General features: G+C 40.4%; 1 protein-coding gene across 7 annotated transcripts in view; it reads left to right on the forward strand.

Moving 5' to 3' along the window:
- Positions 1–22,578, forward strand: part of POU6F2 (POU class 6 homeobox 2) — a 488,585-nt gene that overhangs the window by 217,996 nt on the left and 248,011 nt on the right. For all 7 annotated transcript variants that reach the window (XM_074340527.2, XM_074340525.2, XM_074340526.2 and 4 more), the window contains 2 exons: positions 18,970–19,061; positions 22,137–22,365. In XM_074340527.2, coding sequence (XP_074196628.1) covers positions 18,970–19,061; positions 22,137–22,365 — 321 coding nt within the window. The remainder of the gene's footprint in view (positions 1–18,969; positions 19,062–22,136; positions 22,366–22,578) is intronic.

Here is a 22,578-nt window from a genome sequence, read left to right on the forward strand (position 1 = left end):
TCCCACTATTAGACTACACAACCCATAGTCTAAAAAATCACTGATCTAACCTGCCCTGCCTATTTAAACACATAGATACACTTCTTCACTTGCAATGCATTCCTTCACTCACTAAAATGCGTCATCAATCTCCATGATTTCAGTAAAACTGTTCATGCTAATGTTTATTCATCCAAATAGTATTTTAAGTAGCTGCTATATGTGCATATTAACAAGTGTAGTATCTTTCTCTTCTTCTCTTACTTAATCCCTTTAAAAGATTTGGGATGACCAGTTGTACGGTCCTGCAAAATCTCTTGGCCATTGGATGATTGTGAACTGAGTTCTTATGTCACCTCACCAAGTTTCTCCTCAGTTAATTCCTGGGCTCCTCTTTTCTTCTGCAATCACAAACTTGATGTTCCCTGAAATTACATCCTACTAAGTCATTGCTCTTCTATCACAATTTTCCTGGGAGTTAAACTGCTCTGTGGTTCTCAAGGCCACCTGATTGTTCATTGTTCCAGCATCTGTGTCTCCACTTGGCCTCTCCGCCTTGAGCATCTGGCAGTATCAACATTTCCACGGGAGTCCCACAGGCACTGTGTATATGCATTATATCTAAACCTGAACTTTTTAGTCCAGCAAAAACACAGTGAAGAAAATTATGGGCTCTGTAACCTGGCTTGGCAGCAGTTGAAAGTATCCTCTATGCCAATAATTTTCATATTTTCTTAGCCCTGATGATGCCAAGAGTTCTTGTAGACTACCTTCTCCTTTTGCCAAAGAGCGAATTTAAAAATTGACATGACTATTCATGATCCACAGTGATTAATATAATTCCTTATTATTATAATACAGAATATGCTATGCAAATCTGTGTTATTTCATTCTTCAAACCAATGTATGAACATTACCATGTCCTCAGTACAAAACCACTAAGAATCCAATATTCCACCCACCCGATTAAGGTCCATAAGTCCAGGCTGACACATGCATTTCCTGTCAAGTCTTGTAAATGCCAGGGACCTCCTCTCCCAAAAGTCCCAGTCCTGTTCTGGTAGATAATAAAGAGGGATAATTTCATGTATCTCTCTAGTTCCTGGGAGGGGTCAAGTCGGTCTATGCGAATGGGTCATTAAATCATGGGCTTATTTGCACAGCAATAGAATTATCATGAAGATTGGATGGACCCAATCTATTAATTTTTCTTTTTCTCTATTTTGGTTATCTTTCTCCCCTCAGGTGCAGAAAATTTGGATCAATGCCAATTTGTTTAATTGGATTTTTTAAATAAGCACAAAAAAATATCAAGCAGTCCTTTTAAGCTCTTTTAGTGAGCTCGACAAGGGCCAAATCAATTAAGCAAATTGCTTTAAAAAAATAACCTACCAACTCCAAATAAACCTCTTCCCTGCTTCAGAGATACATATGCCAAGGTTTATGCAGAGCTAATTTTTCCAGCTGAATTACCGACTTCTCAAAACGGGATTTAAAAGGGAAATGCTGATGTGATCTCAGCCATGGTAGGAAAAGGGTGCCACTCTGCAGGGTTGTTTTGATGGCAGTTGTGAGACATGCAACAGCAGCCTTGGAGACATTCACCAAGCCTGTGGCCCTGACCTGATTTACTTGTGCGTTCGGTGGGGAGATTATATTAAAAATATCTGCACTCTGACATATAAACCAAGACACTTTTCTCTCCTCTTTAGTTTTCTGAAATAAATATATGTGAAATTTGAAACCCCACCTGGGTGGAAGGTTTCCTGTGTTTCTTTTTCCCTTTGTTTGCAACCCTCCCCCCTTCCCCCTACCTACCATTTAACAAACAGTAGCACAAGAACTGTGTTTTCTTTTCAGTGGTAACATGTAACCAGAACAAACAGAGGGCATAGGAAAGGTGGAGAAAAGTTAGATATATAAGCAAGAAAAAGTGAGTTATTGATTTTATTGACTGGTGTGTTAACTTCTGACATTGCAATAAAGTCTTATTTATTTGTATACAGAAGACTCAATTACATAGATACATATCATTTTAACAACTGGGTTATTTACAGGAGAATTGCAGCTTCATAAATAATATAGACCTGGGATCCCTCAAGCTGCTATTTATCCATTGTTACCAAAAGAAGTGGCAATGGTTACACATACCCCTCCTGCAGTCATTAGAATAGCATTACGATAGGCTATGGTGAAGAAGGAAGGGCCAGGGAAGAGCAGTAAAATGAGGGCAGGAGTCTCAGCACAGCTGAAACATACAGTAAATCATCCCAGACAGAGCTACTGAACTCTTTTCCCTCCTGCCAGCACAGGGATGCTGTCATGGAGATAGCTGAGTCAAAGGATCCAGTCTTTAAACTTCCACTTTTAATTGCAAAAGCCACTAGGATTATATCACAGATTTTGTTTTTTTAAACATGAAGGATACCATGTTTCTCTAAAAAGAAGACCTAGCCGGACAATCAGCTCTAATGCGTCTTTTGGAGCAAAAACTAATATAAGACCCGGTATCATATCATACCATATCATATCATATCATATCATATCATATCATATCATATCATATCATATTACATTATATTAAAGACCTGGTCTTATAGTAATATAACACCAGGTCTTATATTAATTTTTGCTCCAAAAGACACATTAAAGCTGATGGTCCGGCTAGGTCTTCTTTTCAGGGAAATACGGTACATCTCAAAGGAAGTTTGAGAAGAATAGGATCAAGCAGTCCCAAACATCTTCTCTTGATGGGGCAGTGGGTGGAAATGGAGGGGGACATCCTGGTGCTGCCCCTAGTTCTGTAGGGATCCCTGGAGCCATGTTCAGGGGTCTCCTGAAATAATTCTTTGTTCAACTATTAACTTAGCGCATAATTTCATTGCTAGGCTGTAAGCCCCAAAGGCCCAGAAACCATATCTGGTCACTATTCAGTGAATATTTGTTGCAAATGAGTGAATTAAGTAATGAGGAGAAATGGAACAGCACAGTATTATTTTTATGTGTCCTTAGCATCTTGCAAATGCCCTCCCCCAACAAGAACTTAGTAATATTGTGAAGAATTAATGATCAAAGAAAAGAGTTAGCATTCCAATTTTCTAATGAGGTGGCTAGAGTTCAATGTTGGTAGTGAACTTAGAACACAAGCCCAAGTTTTGGAACTCAGAATCCCCCAAGAATAGCTCCTCTGCCAAGCAAGGAGGGACCGGAGAGCTGCTGGGAAGCAAGAGCAGATAAAGTGCAGCTGCAAGAAAGTACAAACATACCTTGGTTATTGTGAATGATGCTGCAGTGACTATGGGAGTACAGAATCTCTTCCAGATCCTGATTTCAATTCTTTTGGGTGAACATGCAGAGTACAATTGTTGGATCGTATGGTAGTTTTATTTTTAATTTTGGGGGTAACCTCCATAGTGTTTTTCATAGCAGCTGCACCATTTTACATTTTCACCAACAGGGTACAAGGGCTCCAGTTTCTCCACATCTTCACCAACACTTATCTTTTGTTTTGTTTTTTTATAATAGCCACTCTAAAGGGTGTGAGATGATATTTCACTATCCATAATAGCCAAGGTATGGAAACCACCTAAGTGTCCATTGATGGGTGAATGGATAAAGAAAAAGTATACATTGAATGAAATCCTTAAAAAGGAAGAAAATCCTGCCATATGCAATATGGATGAACCTGAGGACATGACGCTAAGTGACATAAGCCAGTCACAGAGGGACAAATGCTTCATGATTCCACTGATATGAAATGTCTAAAATCGTCAAACTCATAGACACAGAGAGTAGCATAGTGGTTGCCAGGAGCTGGGCGGAAGGGGGAATGGAGAGTTGCTGTTCAATGAGTACAAAATTATAGTTATAAACATTAAGTTTGTATCAGTGAAGATGAATACGTTCTCTGTACAACATTATGCCTGCAGTTAACAATATTGTAATAGTGACTGCAATAGTTGTTGAAGGTAGATCGCATATTAAGTGATCTTACCACAGTAAAGAAAAATTAATTAATTAAATTAACTAGAAAATACAAGCAGAATCCAGTCTGTGCACTGAGGAGCCATGTGCTATTTGCTTACCCATAAGGCTGTCATCACCTCCTTGGTGGCTGTCGTCTCCCTGGTTCTTATTTTTAGAGTCCACTTACATATGCATCTGTGCTTATCATCCATGTAGGGACCAAGTTCTTTTTTGGACTCACATTCAGACATCACCGCAGTCCACGTGTAGATTCCTAGGCACCAACTCAGTCATTTTGGAAAAAGCCATCCCAGCCAGCTATTGCCCTGAAAATGAAACCCTCTGCTCCGAAGTATGATCGCTTTCATTCTTTTCCACAACAGCTTACACATGACACACGTACTTCTGTCTGAGCCGTGAGCAGTGCCTGTCTACAGAGGCTTTGCAAACCACTAGAGGAGGTTGCTGTGGGGTTCTGCTCCATCCTGTTTCTCTTTCCCTCTCCTGACACCCCTGTGGACTCTACCTTGCCCTCGAGGCATTGACAATGTTGGAGGCGAATGCTTAGGATATTGTCAGATCAAACAGCTGTAACCACATTTCGCAGGCCTGCTGCGTGGAGTGCCACCTGCTCTGCATACCAGAGCCCCTCTGGGTGACACACTTAGCAGTGTGGACCCCTGGGTGGGGCTCTGCCTCCCTCCCCGTACAATGGTAATGGTGAGAAAGCTCACGTGTATGGAGTGCTTACTGTGTGCCAGAAACTGTGATTGTATAGTTTGCTTATAGGATTACTGTACTTAATCCTCACTTTATGAGAGAGGTACCATTTTTATTTCAATTTTACAGATAATGAAACTGAGCCCAGAAAGATTAAGCCACTTGTTTGAGGTCCCGCACCTAGCAAGTGGCGGAGACAGGCAATCCAACTTCAGAGACTGTGCCTCCGCATAAGGCTCTCACGCTCTCGTTCACTCCCTCCTGGGGCTCACCTGTACAGCTGCCAGGTCTCCTGATGGAGGCTGTCTCCTTGCCACCCACTCCTCCAAACCCTTACACCCTCATCTGCAGACCCAGCGCTCTGTCTGCCAGGTAGCGGCCAAAGCAGGGGGCATCTCCTGGACTTCACTCAGTGGCAGTATTTATAGGTCTCACTAGCGTTAGTGTACAGGATGAACGGAAGACAGGACAGACCAAAGGCGTGGGGACTATGCCCATGACCTGAGTGAGGGACAATGAGGGAGCTGAAACAGAGAAGGGGACAGTTATCAGCAATGCTGGAGCACAAGATTTGGGATTTGGCTATCTCTGGGGGTGAGGCAGAGAGACTGTAAGCAAATGTAATTTAGAAAGTTGTTTTTTTGAGCATGTGTGATTAGAAGGATGAACCTGAGTAGAAATTGTGTAGTTAGGAGGAACTGGAGCTTTGTTTTTTGGACCTGTGGGAAATGTGCTGCTTAGAAATACTGGAAAATACTGGAAAGAAAGGCAAGAAAGAGGGAGAGAGGGAGGGAGGAAAGGATGGATAGAAGGAGGGAGGGAGGGAAGGAGTAATAAACTCAAAACCAGTGCGTCTCACTCTTAGCTATGGGACAGGAACAGAGGAGTTTTTAGATGTAGCAATTTAGGTTTAGAAATCATCCTCATTCTCCAGTCTTCCTACTTTTCTCCTATACTTGAATTCATTCTTGGATATTGGCTGCATGTGTGTGATTTTACAGGCTCCTCTACAGTGTCCCCTTACTAACGGCTGCACTCTGTGGCCACATCATCTCCTCTTCCCTTCTTGATCTAGATCACTGGTGATTGGATAATCATATGTTAACGTCATTTGTAACAATGCTCCAATAATAATTGATAACGACAGCCAATACTGTTGAACGTTTATTATGTGCCAGCCTCGATGCTGAGCTCTTTTACTCAATAATCTGTTTCACTATAGAAGTGACACCTATAATGCAGGTACTACTTCTACCTCCATTTCACAGTTGAGGAAACTTAAGATCAGAGAGTAACTTATCCAAAGTCACACAGATAGCACATGTGACACAAAGATGAGAATACCAGTCATTCTGACTCCACACTATATTGTCAGAATGTTATTTTTAGACTCCTGTCTTCTTCTTTTTATGAGTTCTGATTATGGGATCATGGGGATAATTTTTCTGAAATTTTCAGAATCTGACTATCCCCACATTCCCTTTCTCATAAATAAACCTTCTAGAAGTATATGGTCACATTATCCCATAGATCCTGTTACTTCAATGTGGCCCTATTAATCAGGATTAAGTCTAGACTAAGAATACCACTCTCTGCCCCCAAACCTCCTGAGAAATGAGGCTGTCAGGCCAAACAGAAACTTACCTGGTTCTCTGCTTTTGGCAGACACTGCCAGAAGAAGCTAGCTCTTCATTACCAAATGCTTCTTCTTTATAAAAAATTACAATTAGCATTAGATAGCATCATCCACATCTTCCTCCTGATTTGGGGTCATATACCCTCAAAATAAAATGTGTACTTTTTAACTGAGAAAGAGAAAGCACCCTCCGACATGTAGGCCTGACACGCACCGCTGGGCCTTGGTCCCACCTGCTGAACATAAAAAGTTCCTGGAATATCAACATCAGACAAAGCCACTCTGACCATGACGGACAAAACCAAGGTCACTCCATCATCATGTCTGAAAACAGACAAACCAAGAACATTGTCCAAACCACAAAATGACCAAATAGGCATCCATCCTGGCTAATGTAAGTGAATACTGTTTCTTTACCAACCACAGCTTTAGCCTTTCTTTGTCTTCCTCATTTCCTACACAAGAATTATTAAAATACTCAATTGCCACCACTTCCAGATAGCATCCAAATCTTGAGTCTATTTTAGAAGTTGTATGTAAAATTTCTAGTTTATTCTATTGCCTATTCTCTGTTCCAAAATTCATAGACACATAAAGGCCAATGAGTAGTAATGTATTTCATCAATTCTGAGATACGCAGCTTTCACTTCATGTGACACCTTAAAGTGAAGATTAGGGGATAAAATTTGGATGTATCTTATAATCAATCAGTGGCATGTCATGGTTTAATTGGCAGATTAATTCGTTCTTAGTGGAACGTAAAATATTCATGAGCTTTACATCAATAACGTCTTAGATTTGATGAAATACAGTATATATTTTTAAATGATTGGACGCCTCTTCTTCCACTCTTTCACCTTTTCACCATTGTAGTTAGCAGTTTGCTCTGCTTCTTATTTCACATCTGACCCTGCCATTCTAAAGTCAAATGTGAACTCACAGGGTAGGTTTATAAAAGTATTTGGACTTAAAACCTTACAATTATATAATCTGAGTCTAAGTCATATTTAGTAGGTATATTTTTATAATATGAGCTCTAAAACATATCTAGAAATAAGTTAATACAACAAACCAAAATTGTTATGTATTTGAAGCTATCATGAAAAGGAGTTAAAATAATGATGAAAAATATTCTGAACAAGTTCTGTAAAACTTTTGTTCTATTTGACTTTAAGTGGAACAAAATCTTCCGAACAAGAGGACAACAAAATAATTCTTTGCTAAAAGGATAAAGGAATCTGACCTAAGTCTATTAGTGATATAACACTCTACGAATGCACTCAAGTTAATAGCACCTTTAGCAATAGATAACGTTTTCAATTATAGTAATGCTAAGAAATAAATAGACTAAGTGAGAGCAAAATGATCAGAGACATGAATTAGACTAGTTGTTTGGCTGTTTAGTTTTCTATAACCAACTCTCAGGGGAGAAAAACTCTAACCACCAATCTGTGGATGGGCCATTAATTTGAATTTTCATATTCTATACCTACTTAATCTTACTACAGATGCAATGTTTTGTTACCCCATTTCCAAAGAAGGTTTTGCAGCACTTGATAATTTGTTCATAGTGACTTGTGTGACTTCCTTCCCTCCTGCACAATTTGGTGTTGTCACGCTGTCATACATAGATGCCCCATTACTGTAAGGGTTGCTAACTGCGTGTGATGCTACAATTTCATGCAATGTAGTTCCTCTGGAGGTCCCTCCATCCTGTCCTTTGCTGAGTTCTAAATGACCCCACTTTCATCAATCTTTAGTTGCACACAACAGTGAGTGATTGCAAATGCTACGCTTTTGGAGTACCTGTGTAGAAATGCAGTTTTATTCCAGGTTTAAGGGATTTAAAATTTTTATTCCCCCTTTTTAAAGTGGTGCTCTGGCTACTTTTGCAAAAAATGTGGTGTTCTGAAAGTAAATAACTGAAATGGATAAGCCAGACTCTTATCTTCATGGACCCTCACAAATAGAAGAGCAGAGATATGGATATGGAAGGAGAAAGTGTCAGGAAAATTGCCATAAATCATAGAGCAAGGATATTGGCGTACATTTGGCATTAGTTTTGTGGTGTTTTAGAAAGAATAAATATACTTCTCTGTAAGAATCTAGGACCAGCTCTTCCTGCTGTGAACCTCTTCAACTGGGGGTCCTCCTACTGGGTACGTGGGCTAAGAATGGTCGAGGGCTATTACTGTGATTGAGAGTGTTCCTCCTGAACGTTTTCTTTTCCTGCATTCTCACACACCTCCACCCCAACTTTTGTGAGATAGGATATGACAGTCTACTTCAAATAAAAGTTAGGCATTTTAGGTATATTTATTCTTAAATGCTACCCAAGGGGAAGGAAGGAAGGAAGGAAGGAAGGAAGGAAGGAAGGAAGGAAGGAAGGAAGGAAGGAAGGAAGGAAGGAAGAAGGCATGAAGGAAGGAGAGAAGGATGGAGGAAGGCAAAAGGAAGGGAAAGAAGAAAGGACAGAAAGAGGAAGAGAGGGAGGGAGGAAAGGATGGATGAAGGGAGGGAGGGAAGGATGGATAGAGGGAGGGAGGGAGGGAAGGAGTAATAAACTCAAAACCAGTGCTTCTCACTCTTAGCTATGGGTAATGGATCACATGAGGATTTTGTTCCAATGCAGATCTGATGCAGTGGGTCTGAGACATGGGTGGACTGGGACCTGCAGGCCCACCTTTCTCACAAGGTCCCAGGTAGTGCTGATGCCAGTCCAGAGATCACACCTTGACTATGGAGATGCTAAACTAAGAATGCAGCTGTACTTTACGCCATTTCCCCTTCTCCATCACCCACTTTCCCAGACGTCAAACCTAGAGGTCTCTGGAGCGAAGTTCCACTAGGAAAATATCTGAAAACATAATTTCTATCATGGCATTGGGAATTTATTGTGTTGTCTCCCTGAAACATTTTTATTTGATGCATATGGTAGTGTAGTCAAATTGATGCATATGGTAGTCGGTTCAAATTCTGATGCTATCACTCACTAACTGTGATCATAGGTGAATTATTTAAGCTGTCTAAACCTTACTTGCTGTATCTGTAAAATGGGAATGATAATCCTGATAATACAGGGCTTCTGTGGAAATTAAATGAGAAAATGTATATAAAATACTGAGCAAAGTCTCTGGCTCATAGTAAGTATTCACTAAATGGTAGCTGATGTAAAATATTTGATCAGTATATAGTCTAGGTGATAAAGATGTGGGCCTTCCATTGATCGGGTAGCTTGAGATATAGTTGCTTCTCTGTCACTTCCTTATTGTGTACTAGAAAAGTGAGTTAACCTCTGTAAACCTTAGTTTCCTGTATAAATGGGCATAGTCATAAACACCTTGTAGGATTACTGTAAGGGTTGACAAAGATAATATTTATAAAATAATTAATGTATTACTTGGAACATAAAACTTTATATATATAAAGAAAATTATGTGATACCTCTAAAAAAAGAAAGGATTGAGAGAAAAGAGGAATTATTTATTCAAAAGAACAAACACTTTAGGAGTGTTAGGTCAGATATTTCCCATGTCTGGAGGAGCAGCGGCGCAGGCGTGCTGATTCTCCAAATCCTGCCACGTGCACGACAAGCTCCCAATGCTCTGTGACAAAGCAGTGTCCCTCTGCGACAAAAAGAAAGACACTGGTCGAAGGGAAAAAGAAAAATAGAAAAAGAAAAAGTCCAGTGCAGTGAGTTTCTCATTAGGCTAAACTTCTTCAATTTAAAGGATTATCCTTTAAATGGAGAATACATCCTTTGGGTGTGGAGAGGGCCTCCAAACACCTTTACTGTATGATAACGCCAGTGCATAGCAAGTTTTTACTTGGCAAAATTAAATGTCGAGATCTTTCTAGTCATACAGCTATTAATGTGCTCCTTTAATTTGACTGCCCTGTGAAACCTCCAAGTCTGGGGCAGTCAGTGTCCTTTGATTTCTAATCACCTGCTCTGTGCGGTCACAAATGCAGCCCTGCAGACGGAGGACACCAGTGTTCCGCGTTGGGGCTCTCCGAGATGTTGTACCATGCGTATTATCAGAAGTGACTGCACCCAGAGGCCATCATTTCCAATTGAAATAATGATTTATTCTGTTGTAGCTCATAGTTAAATCATATTCTGAATGTCAGGTCAACAGCCCCCTTTCTGCTGAGGGTTGCACAGAGTTCAGACCTCTGGAAGGCATTTGGTCCGGGAGGAGGGGGGCTGATACATCACTGTGATTGCCATTTCACTTCCGTCAGAGCCCAGAGTTTGGGCTCGTGTGACCATGATGTAGCTCTCTCTGTTTCAGCCCCATCTTCTTTCCACACTTGGGTTTCCAGGTATCCATGTGGGGCTCCTTGGCTAAGAGTCTCAAAAAACTGAAAACAGTTTAAAACTTCATGATGAGACTTTTGATGAGGCAGCCCTGTAGGTCCACAGGGCTGCAAAAGAGAGCCCTGCAGATATTCGAAAACAAACTCAAATGTTGCTGGAAGAAGCTGGAGGATTGGAAATTGCAAGAAGAAATACAAGGACCTCTGACCCCACCACTTGTACCCCTTAGTACTAATAACACTGGTGTTAAGTAAGAAAAAATGGACTCTCTCCTCCCTGCCCTTCAGCCTCATCTCCCCACCCCAATACACACACACACACACACACACACACACACACACACACACACTTCACCTAAGATAGTACCAAAATTTTAAAGCAGATTATTTAACAGCTTTGACCATTTTTCAAGCACATTTAATGTCCGTTCTTAGTAATTCTTGCACGTTGTCCCATAGGTAGGTAACCTGGGAGTGCTTCCAGATGCCAGTTACATTGCCTTGAGCACCGAGATCATGTCCCCTGTTGTCAGGCTTGGAGATGAGCCAGCAGATAGTCAGGAGAGAAAACCTTTGTTTTTGTTTTTGTTAGTGAAAGTGTAACACTGTTAAAAAGCTATGTCTACAACTGAGAAAAGACATGTGACAACTTGTATGTGATTTCTCTTTTGAGGAATTCATGCCTTTTCTCTCCAATCTAGGCATAGGTAACTCAAACCTGATAGAAAATAAAACAGTATTTCATCCTAATTTTCCACCAAATGGTATATTTACGTGGCATTTGATAATGATGTATAATAGATGCATTGATGATTTGTTAGCTTGATTTCTTGTTGGGGAAAAAAAGCCATGTCTAAATTCCTCTGTAGACACATACACTCTTTTCAAAATTTGCACTGATTTGGAAAAATGACTCTCTCAAAGCAATTGTAGGTTTAGCTGCAATTTTTCAAAATTTTAGGATTCTTTATAAGGAGGTCCCCTTGGTGGAAAATTAGTAACCAAAAGTTGTGTGGAAACTGACTCGGTGGATGCCGACAGTGAGCCATGGGCTGGGCTTCTTTCAGGGCCAGGACCCTGCAGGGCCAGCACAGCAGAGCCCCATGTTTGGGGTCAGTGCCCCGAGGTCACCATCTTGCAATTCTAAACAATTTCTCTTTGAATTTGTGCTTTGTGAGTAAAGTCTGATGGGACAATGAGAGTGTGTGGGTGGATGGGGGCTTGGAGCCTCTGGTGGTCCAGCTGCTACCTCCTCACCTCCCCAGGACAGGACAGGTTCTCGGCTACCTGCTTCTTGTCCCTGGCAGCCCCAGACCCCTGGAAGCTCAAATATGGCTGTCACCTTCTCCCTGCTGCCCTTCTCGGGGTCCAGCTCAGCTGTGGGATGGTCATGTGCTCAGCGTGTAACTCAGAGTGGGCTTCCTGCCCACTCCTGATCTAGGTGTCTAGTTCCTCTCAGCGGAGAAGTTACAATCGCTTGGTTTCGCCTATCTGCAGTGGATTGAAGCAGTCCTGGGGAAGGGGAGGTTGACTTCCCAGCCCCAGGCCAGGACCTGCATTTTCATTTTGCCCTGAGCCCCACAAATTATGTAGCTGGCCCTGGTATTGGGTTGATCATAGATGAAGCATGAGAAAGGAGACTCCATATATGGGCATAAAAACACAAGTTATGCGTGACCTTGGCATCCACAGGGCCATGCCAGAGTCCCATCAATCACATGGGAGCAAAGACATCATCCCTGGATCAAGTGCCGCAAGCAACGTCCTTGTTAAAGGAAGTGTCCATTTCCTGGGAGTAGTGTGTGGAATTGTGCAAGCCTTCTTAGATTAAACACATTTTTTAAATTAGACAAACCATTTTCAGATGGTTTAAAACCTGTGTCTAAACTATTTCAGCTCACTTTGATACATATCTCCATCATTTTAAGAACACTAACTCACTACCACACACAACTCACACAACCAACATGCATATATACATTCATACACACCCATATGTACATACATACATGCCAAGGCCCGGAGCTGGTCGGACGGAGACACAAGATAGAGTTAGGAAGAGTCCTTGCCTTGAAAGAATGTAAACCTTTGTCGAGACAACAGTACTCGGGGAAAATCCACACCCCACAGCTCCCTCTATGCCTACAGTAAGTCGTAGAATTTTGCTTAAGTATGTTTGATGACTCTCTTTCTAATCTTTTTTCTAAAAAGAAGCGTTTGCAGAAACTGAGAACTTCATCGGCCTGGCTATCACAGGAGTTCAGCTGTGCTTTTATTAGATGGATGTAAAAACAATGATAAAAAACGTCGTTGGAGAAAGAATGAAATTCTGAGAGAATGAAATGCACTGAAAGTCTTCTATAGCACACATAGCTAAGCCTACATGTAGAACTGAAGCAATTAGTGAATAATTTTGGTAGATATTACAAAAACATTTTCAGGTAATCAAGTCCAAATGAGAGATTTGTAGGATTTCTTATTATGGTTTATTTATTAGGTATCCCAAGTCTCCCTTTGACGTTTAATGCATCTGTGCAGCCTTTAAATAAAGATCAGTATTGAGAACCACTTCGGACCTAGACCCCTCACAGAAAGAAAACTGGACTTCCCTCCACCAGAGGCCAGATAAGTCACTTGTTAGAAGAATAAAAGAATCCATTTTTCTCATTGATATCATCAGACATTCTCTGTTCTCCAGGCCTCAGTGGGTGAAGTTACAAGTACTTGACAACAGAACTTGCAAAGACACAGACCCTTATGTGAATTAATGAATGTTTGTTTTTCAAGTGTGGCTTATTACTTTAGCATCTCCAATTCGGTGGAGTCCTGTATACTGTTCTGTACATAAATGTGTGTGTGGCCAGTGTCATAAAGAACTCCCAAATGGCAATTAAAACATGGCCAACAGTGGCAGTGGCTGTGAAAAGACTTTTACTGACACCGTCACTCCCTCCTTGGCATTTAGTCTTCTTGAAGAAATTGACAGAAAGGGAAGTTTAATTTAGAGAGGACTTGTGCCCTGCTTAGCTGGTTTCGCACACCCAACATAAAATAATAATGCATTCAACTGTCTACCTTATAATAAGCAACCTTTGCATCACCTCCCTCACTGGTAAAAACCATGAACAGTGGGTAAAAGAGGTATGAATTCCAGAAAAAGCTGAGGGATCCCTGTGACCTTCATGTGATTATGTTTGTGCTAATGCATCGAGGACAGAAACCCAAACTCTCCCTCTGTAAAACCCGATTCATTAAAAATGCATTGGTCATTAACAAGAGAATCTGGTGCACTGAATGGGATAGGCACAGCCTCCAGCTGGGAGATGGTGGAGCTGGCTTACTCAGGATGAGCCATGCATATTGCAGTCCTGTTTTCTTCTCAATGCCGTGGCCATTGTATCCTCTTTGCAAAGGTAATGGGGTAAGGCTCCACAAAGGAGTATACCCTCTCAGGATTAAAAATGTTTTATTTGTTTCTTAAAATGATTTATTTGGAAGTCAGCTCCAAAGTGGAGGGGTGATAGGATTTAAAACTCCACACTAGAGTGCACATCTATTTTATTTTTAGAATAACTAAGAGATGCCAAGCCTGGTTTGCCTTAGTTAATAAAAACTCATATATATATATATATATATATATATATATATATATATATACACACACACACACACACACACACACATACACACACACATATATATATGGATGAAGCGTGTGTGTGCGTGTGTGTGTGTGTGTGTGTGTGTGTGTGTGTGTAAGAAAAAGAAAAGAGGTAATTTGCCAAAGCCAAAGTAGCTTGCTGTGAGGAATGAGTGACGGTCCTTCAGGAACTCGCCTTGAGCTGGGCGGGGCGGGTGTACTGACAGGCTGTCTCCTAGGCACACACTGAGGGAAGAGCCCAAGGCCTGGGGTATCACCTGTCTTTGTTCTGCCAATAGTCCAGTGCCTCCAGAGCAGAGTGGTCAGCAGGCAGCTTTGTAGGTTTCAGATGTGAAATCAGAACTGGAAAGATGGTACTGAATGAACCAATGCTCTGACAAGCAGGCGTCCAACAATTTAAAATAAGTTTTACCCTGTGTCCCACCCAAACTCCTAATCAGTCTTTCACTGTCTTCACCACTCATGACCTGTCCTTTCCATAACAGATTTATAGCAGGGCTCCCTGTATTTGCCCAGAATTGACTCCTATTATAATACTATTTAAAATTTTATACTAGGATCCTTCTAACACCAGTTTTTATACTCCTTGAATTAACAGTGAGCAAATCAAACATGCAAAAAAACACATGCATACAAAAAAAAAAAATGCATCTGAGATGGTTCTTCCCCTTGCTAAGCTAGAAGTGTATGGGGATTGTGATGGGACAATGCCCCAGGTGACTAGACTTGGAAGGCCAGCTAGGTAATGCGAGCTGATGTCTCGTCGGCTTCTCGTAAAACGAGTTGTGTGATCATCCTCTGTGCAAGGGCGATTTAGACCTGCCTGGCAGCCTCTCAGCCACTATTTTCTGCCCATGGTCTTTGATCACTGGTGGAGTTTTATAAAACTTACACGTGAACCCCCACTTAGTTGTTCCATCAGTAGTGTCATGAGGGATGTGATCCTCTGTGTTCCAGAAGCTCCACAGACCATGCTGATTCACAGGCCTGGGTAAGAACTACTGATCGAAGCCCGGGTCTGGGTGAGAAATAATTTGGAAGCTGTATCTTTGTGCCATATTTCCTGGTCATGTTACCATGGACTGAAAGAAGCATTATCTGTAAACATCCCCCTTTGTAGCCTCTCAGAGGCCTGACTATTTGGTTCCTTTCCAAACATTCATCAAAAGGTACAGAGCATACAGAGTTGGGGTGCTTGTGTAAGGGAATGTGGACTGCTCACATAGGGATAGGAGGAGGTACTGAGTTGACTTGGGGCAGGTGGATGTTATGGGCTAATTAAATAACATTAAATATTATATTAAATACAAAGTAAATCTTATTAAATAATAATAGTCAAGAGAAATAACACTTAGTGGTAAGCATGCTCTGTTCCAAAAAAATTAGAAATGTATTTCTCATTCAATTCTCACAGCAGCAGCCCTATAAGGGAGGTGCTATTGTTTCCTCAGGCTTTTACGAGAGGAAGCTGATACATGAAGAAGAGGGAAAACAAGCCCAAGGTCACATACCTAGTGAGGTGGCAGAGCTAAATTTAAACACAGAGAGAGCTAAAAGTTTAAGAGTCCTTGCTTTTAAACTGTACAGCAAACTGTTTTTAACATCTACATTGGAACTGAGGTAGAATTTGCCAACAAGCTAATGATTTAAAGATATTTCCAAAGTTTACACTAAACAGTAGTAAATAGTCAAGTGGATGCCCAATACCGCTCTTGAAGGAATTATACTACCCCCAAATGAAAATCCAAGCCTCTATTTCTACTGAGCGAATATTTAATCGATGTGAGTAAAATGCCTATACGAGGGCTGGGCATAAAGTGGCGAACCAGCGAACAGTCCCTGCCTTACTGGAATTCACAGCTGCTGCCTGAAAAACACAAACTGTTAAATTCCGAACAGGCCACAGAGAGCTTTCTGGACATTCTTGGTCTTCGGAGAGGAAACACGTTTCCCAGATGCCTGATCAGGAGGAACCTGCCCAACCCATTTAAGTTCGTATTTTCATGTCTGTGCCCATGGAAATAGATAACCTGAAATTCTCTGCTAATGTAGACTCAGCACTGCTTTGGGTCTCTCTTAGCCAATGCCGTTTATTCATGCTGACTGCTGGAGTCCCCTTTGGCTGTGAGAAGACCCCTGATTTGGGAGCCGCCTTATGATCCGACAGATTAGTTTATGGTCCTACAAAGTTAAGTGTGATACATGCGTTTGGGGAAAATGGAGACGTGCATTAAGAAGAAACATTACTTGTTGATCCTGGCAGGAGAGCATACATAATCTCCTCTAGAGCCTGTGAAAGACTTTATTTTACACATGAAATTGTGTGGAATTGCCCTGTACTTCATTGAACATGGTTTTTGAGAATAACCAGCCTCAAAACCAGCGGTTATGCATTGAGCCCCCAGCGAGAATAAAATATAAGCAAATGTAACCTGTGTGAAGCTACAGGTGACACACACACAATCTGTGACACAGTGTCTATATGGGACAAATCCTAAACCTTACAATGGCGTGTCATTTGGAACAGAGTCTACAAATAGGCATGGACTTTGAAAGAAGTATGACATATCAGTGAAATCACATGGTTCTCTGCTTTTCACTGATATGTGGTATATAAACCAAAAGCAACAAAAGAACAAGACAAACAAATGAGAAACAGAAACTCATAGACACAGACAATGGTTTGATGGTTGCCAGAGGGTAAGGGGCATGGGGGGTGGGAGATGAGGGTAAGGGGGATCGAATATGTGGTGATGGAAGGAGAACTGACTCTGGGTGATGAACATACAATGGGATTTATAGATGATGTAATACAGAATTGTACACCTGAAATCTATGTAATTTTACTAACAATTGTCACCTCAATAAATTTAATTAAAAAAAAAAATTTAAAAAAAAGAAAGAAAGAAGTATGAACAGAATGGCCAGGCATGGTACAGAAATTTTTAAAGATTAAGAGAGGTATTTTTTTTAATGGTATAGAAGGGTTTTTCTCTTTTTCTGTGCATTGTAAAACTCTTTTCACAGTGTGGTGTAAAAATTCATGCCTGGCGAATATGGGGAAGCACAAAATTTTTAAGAACATCAAAAACTAAACCTAAGAGGGTTTTTGGCCATTTGAGAATGTACCTAATCTGAATATTTGACCAAAAGCATCACTTTGGACCCAGTTAATGCTATAAAAGTACATAAGCTCCGCTGAGAATTTTAAGGCAAAATAGGACTTGAGTATATAGGAAGAGAAATTGTGAGACTTACAATGCATAATGCAGCTACCAGTTTAAAATGCTCTGCTATTCAAGCATAATAAATAAATCACATATAAAAAATTTAGAAGAAAGGTCTCCTGCACATTATGGGGAAATTGTTGGCATCTTCTGATGGGTCATCTCACCCTTGTTATTAAATGACAGCGATCATTAAAATGCCAAACATATTTTGACAGAATTCACTTTATAAAATGTCAGCAAGTCTGTGTTTTTATTAGTTTGTCCCAAATCAATTTAGAAATTTCAATAGAATGCTTGTAAGTATTCCCCAAGCAGCGTCCATTCCTGACTTTCTGCACACACAAAAAAATATTACAAATTAATCAGATTTTCAGATTTCTGCATAATGGCTTTGCACATTTATTGCTTAATCCTATTATAAAATGATGCTGTGATTGACACATCACAGTGAGATAGAAGTCAATTGAATAATATGTAGCAGTCAATTTTATTTGTGGCTTAATGTGCTGAAGTATTTTTTCCACATTTCCATTATTTATAAGTCTGTCCCTTTGGAGAATATATAGAAGAATTTGTTTTAAATGAGCCAATAATACCTTCTTTAAAATTTATAAGTGTGACAGAATCATCTTTTTTTTTTTTTTTGGTCATCCATGGCACACCAGTAAACAGGATTTGAACTGTCTTCCATTTGCTATTCATAGGACAAACATCAGGAAAGAGGATCTTGTTAAGGATGACTTGGAATTGGATTTTAACCAACAAGAAAACAAAAGTTACCCTTAAAAACCTTCAAAAATTGCTATTAGCTGTATTTGTTTGTTTGTTTGTTTGTTTGTTTACTCGTGTGTTTATTGTCACTGCCACTATCTTATCTGCTACGGTTTGTCCTGAAACAAAGCACATAAGCCCACACAGAGAAACTATAGTGTTTAGGAAGCTTTCAAGTGAAAGCTTTGCTGTTTTGGTGGAATTTTATATGTCATGCTTTGGTGTCCAACAGGATTCCAGAAAAGGAAGTAAGTTATGTTCTATGGAAAAGGGCTTAAGCATATGAAGCCATATTAAAGGATAATGTAGACACACTTGGTCATGTCTGAGATCACACTTTCTCTGGCTTCGGGAAATTAGATTAGCTGTCGCCCACCTATGCATAAAGGATGCAGTTTCTCATACCAGAGACGCATTGGTGTGCCCTATGCAAACTGATGTACAGTGTAAGCCTATTAGAGCCACTGATGATACTGTCACTTTCCCTGCTGTCATAGCCTTCTACCTCCTGAATGTTCATTAGCACAATTTATGCAGTTGAAGAGTGATTTGCACACTAGAGCTATTGATAAACCACGTGGCATATCATCTGTGTCTTAGTTATGTGATGTCACAGAAAAACGGGGTCATGTGCAGCCCCTAGGCTGGATCGTATATTAAGGGAGCATTTCTCTTTTGAATTCCAGGGGCCAGAGGAAACACGGCACTATCAGACCCAGGCACTCCTGACCAGCACCAGGCCAGTCAGACCCACCCCCCATTCCCAGTTGGGCCACAGGTCAGTATCTCTCAACTGCTTTCTATTGGGCTGCATATAGGATGGTTTATATAACCAAATAAAAATAACCAAATAAATAACAATGAGTTCAATCCAATTAACTCCAACAGAGGAAAGATGGTGATAAATATTTGTATGGGAAGCTATATGACTACATTATTTATTAAATACCATCAAGAAAACAAATGTGTTTGCAGAACGTGTCTCTTTTTTAAAGGAAGTGTTGGTTTTAATCATTTGGAATCCCGTTTTGTTTTTTGTTTTTTCCTTTTTCAGATCCACTGCAACTGCACTGTTGGTTACCATGCAGTTTTCTAGAAAGTAAAACTTTAATGACTGAAGTGTGAAGAAAATTAAGTTATTTTAACCTTTCTATAGCCATTTTTGAAATACAAGATGTGATTTAATATAAAAAAGTTAATGCAATTTTAATGCAAGTTCAGCTTATTGGGTTTGACAATACTGTACATCACATACAGCCCCTGCATTAATAAATACATTCATTATTTTTTAAAGTCTAATATTTGTTTTCTGCAGCCTGGTGTGGTTATATGGAGATATAGAACACAATTATAAAAGGCTGGGCTTTTTTTTTTTTACCTCTTTCATTTAGTGTGAAGCTATTGGAATTCACCCCGATTTTACGGAAAAAGGCCTGATACTTAAGCCTTTCTCTGTTGCTATCACTATTGCTCCTGGAAATTGATCACTTTCATCACTTTGAGGGCTCTCCAGATCAAGATTTGAAAACCCAAGTGTAGAGCTTAGATTGGTCTTGACTTTTTTGTTCTAGCCGCCACCAAATCCCCTATGGCCTTAGATCCCAGGGTCCATTTCCGAGCATAAGGGCTCGAGGACCGAAGGCCTGAAGAGATGTCTACTGCCCATGGAAGCCCAGACAGAGTTTGACTGGGACTCTCAGAAACGGGCTTCTTCCAGCTATGCCCTTTCTAATGTTATGCTATGACACTGTGTGTGTGTGTGTGTGTGTGTGTGTGTGTGTGTGTGTGTGTGTGTGAACATACTGGGGGAACAAACTCTAATGCCTCTGGGTTATATCAGCAGCACGACAGACCCAGACAGTGAGACGTGGTGGGCACCATGAGAAATGAGATTGCAGTCCCTGCTGTAAGCCTGCAAATTCAATTTAAAACCCACATCCCCAAACCCCCAAACCTGTGGCCTGTATACAGTCTGAGGACTCCCCACTTGCCTTCCCTCTTATCTTGATATTACTAGTGTCAGTGATATAATACCAGCAATTTGAGGATCAGCTTACCATTTTGTACTTATTTCTAAAGAATATGTCTATTTTAGTGCTTCAGAGCAACTTTGTTTTTTTAAAGAAAATCATAGTTACTCTGTGTGAATTTAGTAAAGCCTAGCTTTACTAAATATATTAGGAGCTAGGCCTACCGAGTCTAGAAGAGTGGTTCTAAAACTGGGCTGCATGGAGTCCTGGGGCTTCTTCAGAGGGCTCCCCAGAAGGAGACTTGAGGGAAGACCACAGAGAATGGCCAGAGTGGGCTCAGCTCTCCTCCCCCACATTCTGTAAACAAAGCAGCCCCATTTCTCTATACCAGAAGTGGGCTGTGGAGCAGCCTGCCTGGACTTGAGCCCCACTCCCTCCTCTAGAAATGGGATTTGGGGCAAGTTGGTAACGTCTCTGCATCTCAGCGTTAGGACAACAGAGTTAATACTTGCATAGCAGCACTAGAATAGTGCCTGGCTATTGGATACTGGGCTTTGTACTATGCCTCTATAAAATTACCTTTAATTTATAGAATCATGCTGCATTAAAAACAAAAATGTGAAACCTCTCAATAAGAGTTTTGTATTGCTTTATCTAGAAGAAAAATGAACACAGGATTATATCTCACAAGCTTCCACAGGGATCCAATGAGAGTTCTGGATTAAGGACTCTAAGATCAGTGACCTTTTGGGTCACCTGGCCTGGCCAGGGTCGGGATTCTCCCTACGTCACAGCGGTGAAGAGTGCACACCAAGCTCAAGTGTATCCAGTGCCCGAAGCACACCTATGAGGCTGCCTTTCCATATCAAACAATGGCTATTGGATAAATAGTGGACATAAATATGTATTTTTAATGTTGTTTTAACTCAGCAAAGAATGTTAGCATGATAACAAAAGAAATATTTAAAGCATTTTAAAGTTTATCCTCATAAAATATTTTTGTTTTCTGTATTTCTTTTTAAATTTGTCATGATACATATATAATTTTCCATTTTAACAATGACTATCATTTGCTTAATTATTTTCCATTTTATTTTATGTATCCTCATATGATAAACATTTTCTATTTTCCTAAAAAGGTCATAATGATCCATTTTAAAGAGTAGGTAATATTTTATGAAGTTTAGTACTGTAACAAAATTTTTCAGCATTTATGTATTTAAAAATGTAATGCATACTTTTATGCATTTATCTTTTTTCTGTTTGAATTATATCTTCAGTCTACATTCCAGGAGAACATTCTGAGTCAAAAGGGGATGAATATTTTTGTAGCTCATGATATGAATCTCCAAATTGCTTTCCAAAAGGCTCGTGCCAGGGCACATGCCCTAAATCCGCCTAATGGTGTCACTGCAGACTTACCTGCACTGAGTAAATCTTTGACATTATTTTTGCTAATTTAATAGATGAAAATAGTATTTTGTTGCTATTTTTGACCTAAAAAAAAAAAAAAAAAAAAAATCCACTGATCCCAATGAGTTCTTTGTGGAACAACACAGAATAAAGTATCAAAGAGTTTCAAATATGTAAGGGTAGGATCAAATGAAACCATCGGAAGAGTAATGTATAAGTGTAAGGTAATACTTTTAAAGGTATTTGAGCTACTCAAAGGATGTCTGAACCAAATGAAATTTTCCAACAAAAATAAGTGAAAAGTGATTTCAATATTTTTCTACCAGTCAATCTTTTTTTCTGTAATAGAGCATGTTTCTTTACTATTTGTTCAGGAACTTTCTGACCCTGCGTAAGTAGCAGAAAATGCTCTATCAGCCCGTGTCTTGGTTCTACTGCAAAGTGAGCTGGGATTATCTGTTTCCTTGCAGCCACTTCTGACAGCACAGCAATTAGCCTCTGCTGTCACCGGGGTGATGCCAGGAGGCACGCCAGCCCTCAACCAGCCTATTCTCATCCCCTTCAACATGGCGGGACAGCTAGGAGGGCAACAAGGACTGGTCCTCACACTGCCTACTGCGAATCTCACCAACATCCAAGGGCTGGTAGCAGCAGCTGCAGCCGGGGGCATAATGACTCTGCCATTGCAGAATCTACAAGGTAACCCATTTTGTCCGTGTGGCATGTAGGGCTCTATCCACTGGCCATTGTCCTCTGCAGTGGGCAAGTGCCCTGAATGTTGAATGTGGCTCAGAGTTGCTTCCATCGTAAAGCATATGGGGGCTTGTGTAGGAAGCAAAGTTTTAAGTTGTCTTGTGAAGCCTGACCTTGCTCAAGCCCTGGGCTTTATCAGTCCTCATTTCTTAACATTGA

This window comes from Rhinolophus sinicus, chromosome 4 (genome assembly GCF_057876585.1).
Source record: "Rhinolophus sinicus isolate RSI-liver-muscle chromosome 4, RSI-T2T, whole genome shotgun sequence".
Lineage (NCBI taxonomy): Eukaryota > Metazoa > Chordata > Mammalia > Chiroptera > Rhinolophidae > Rhinolophus > Rhinolophus sinicus.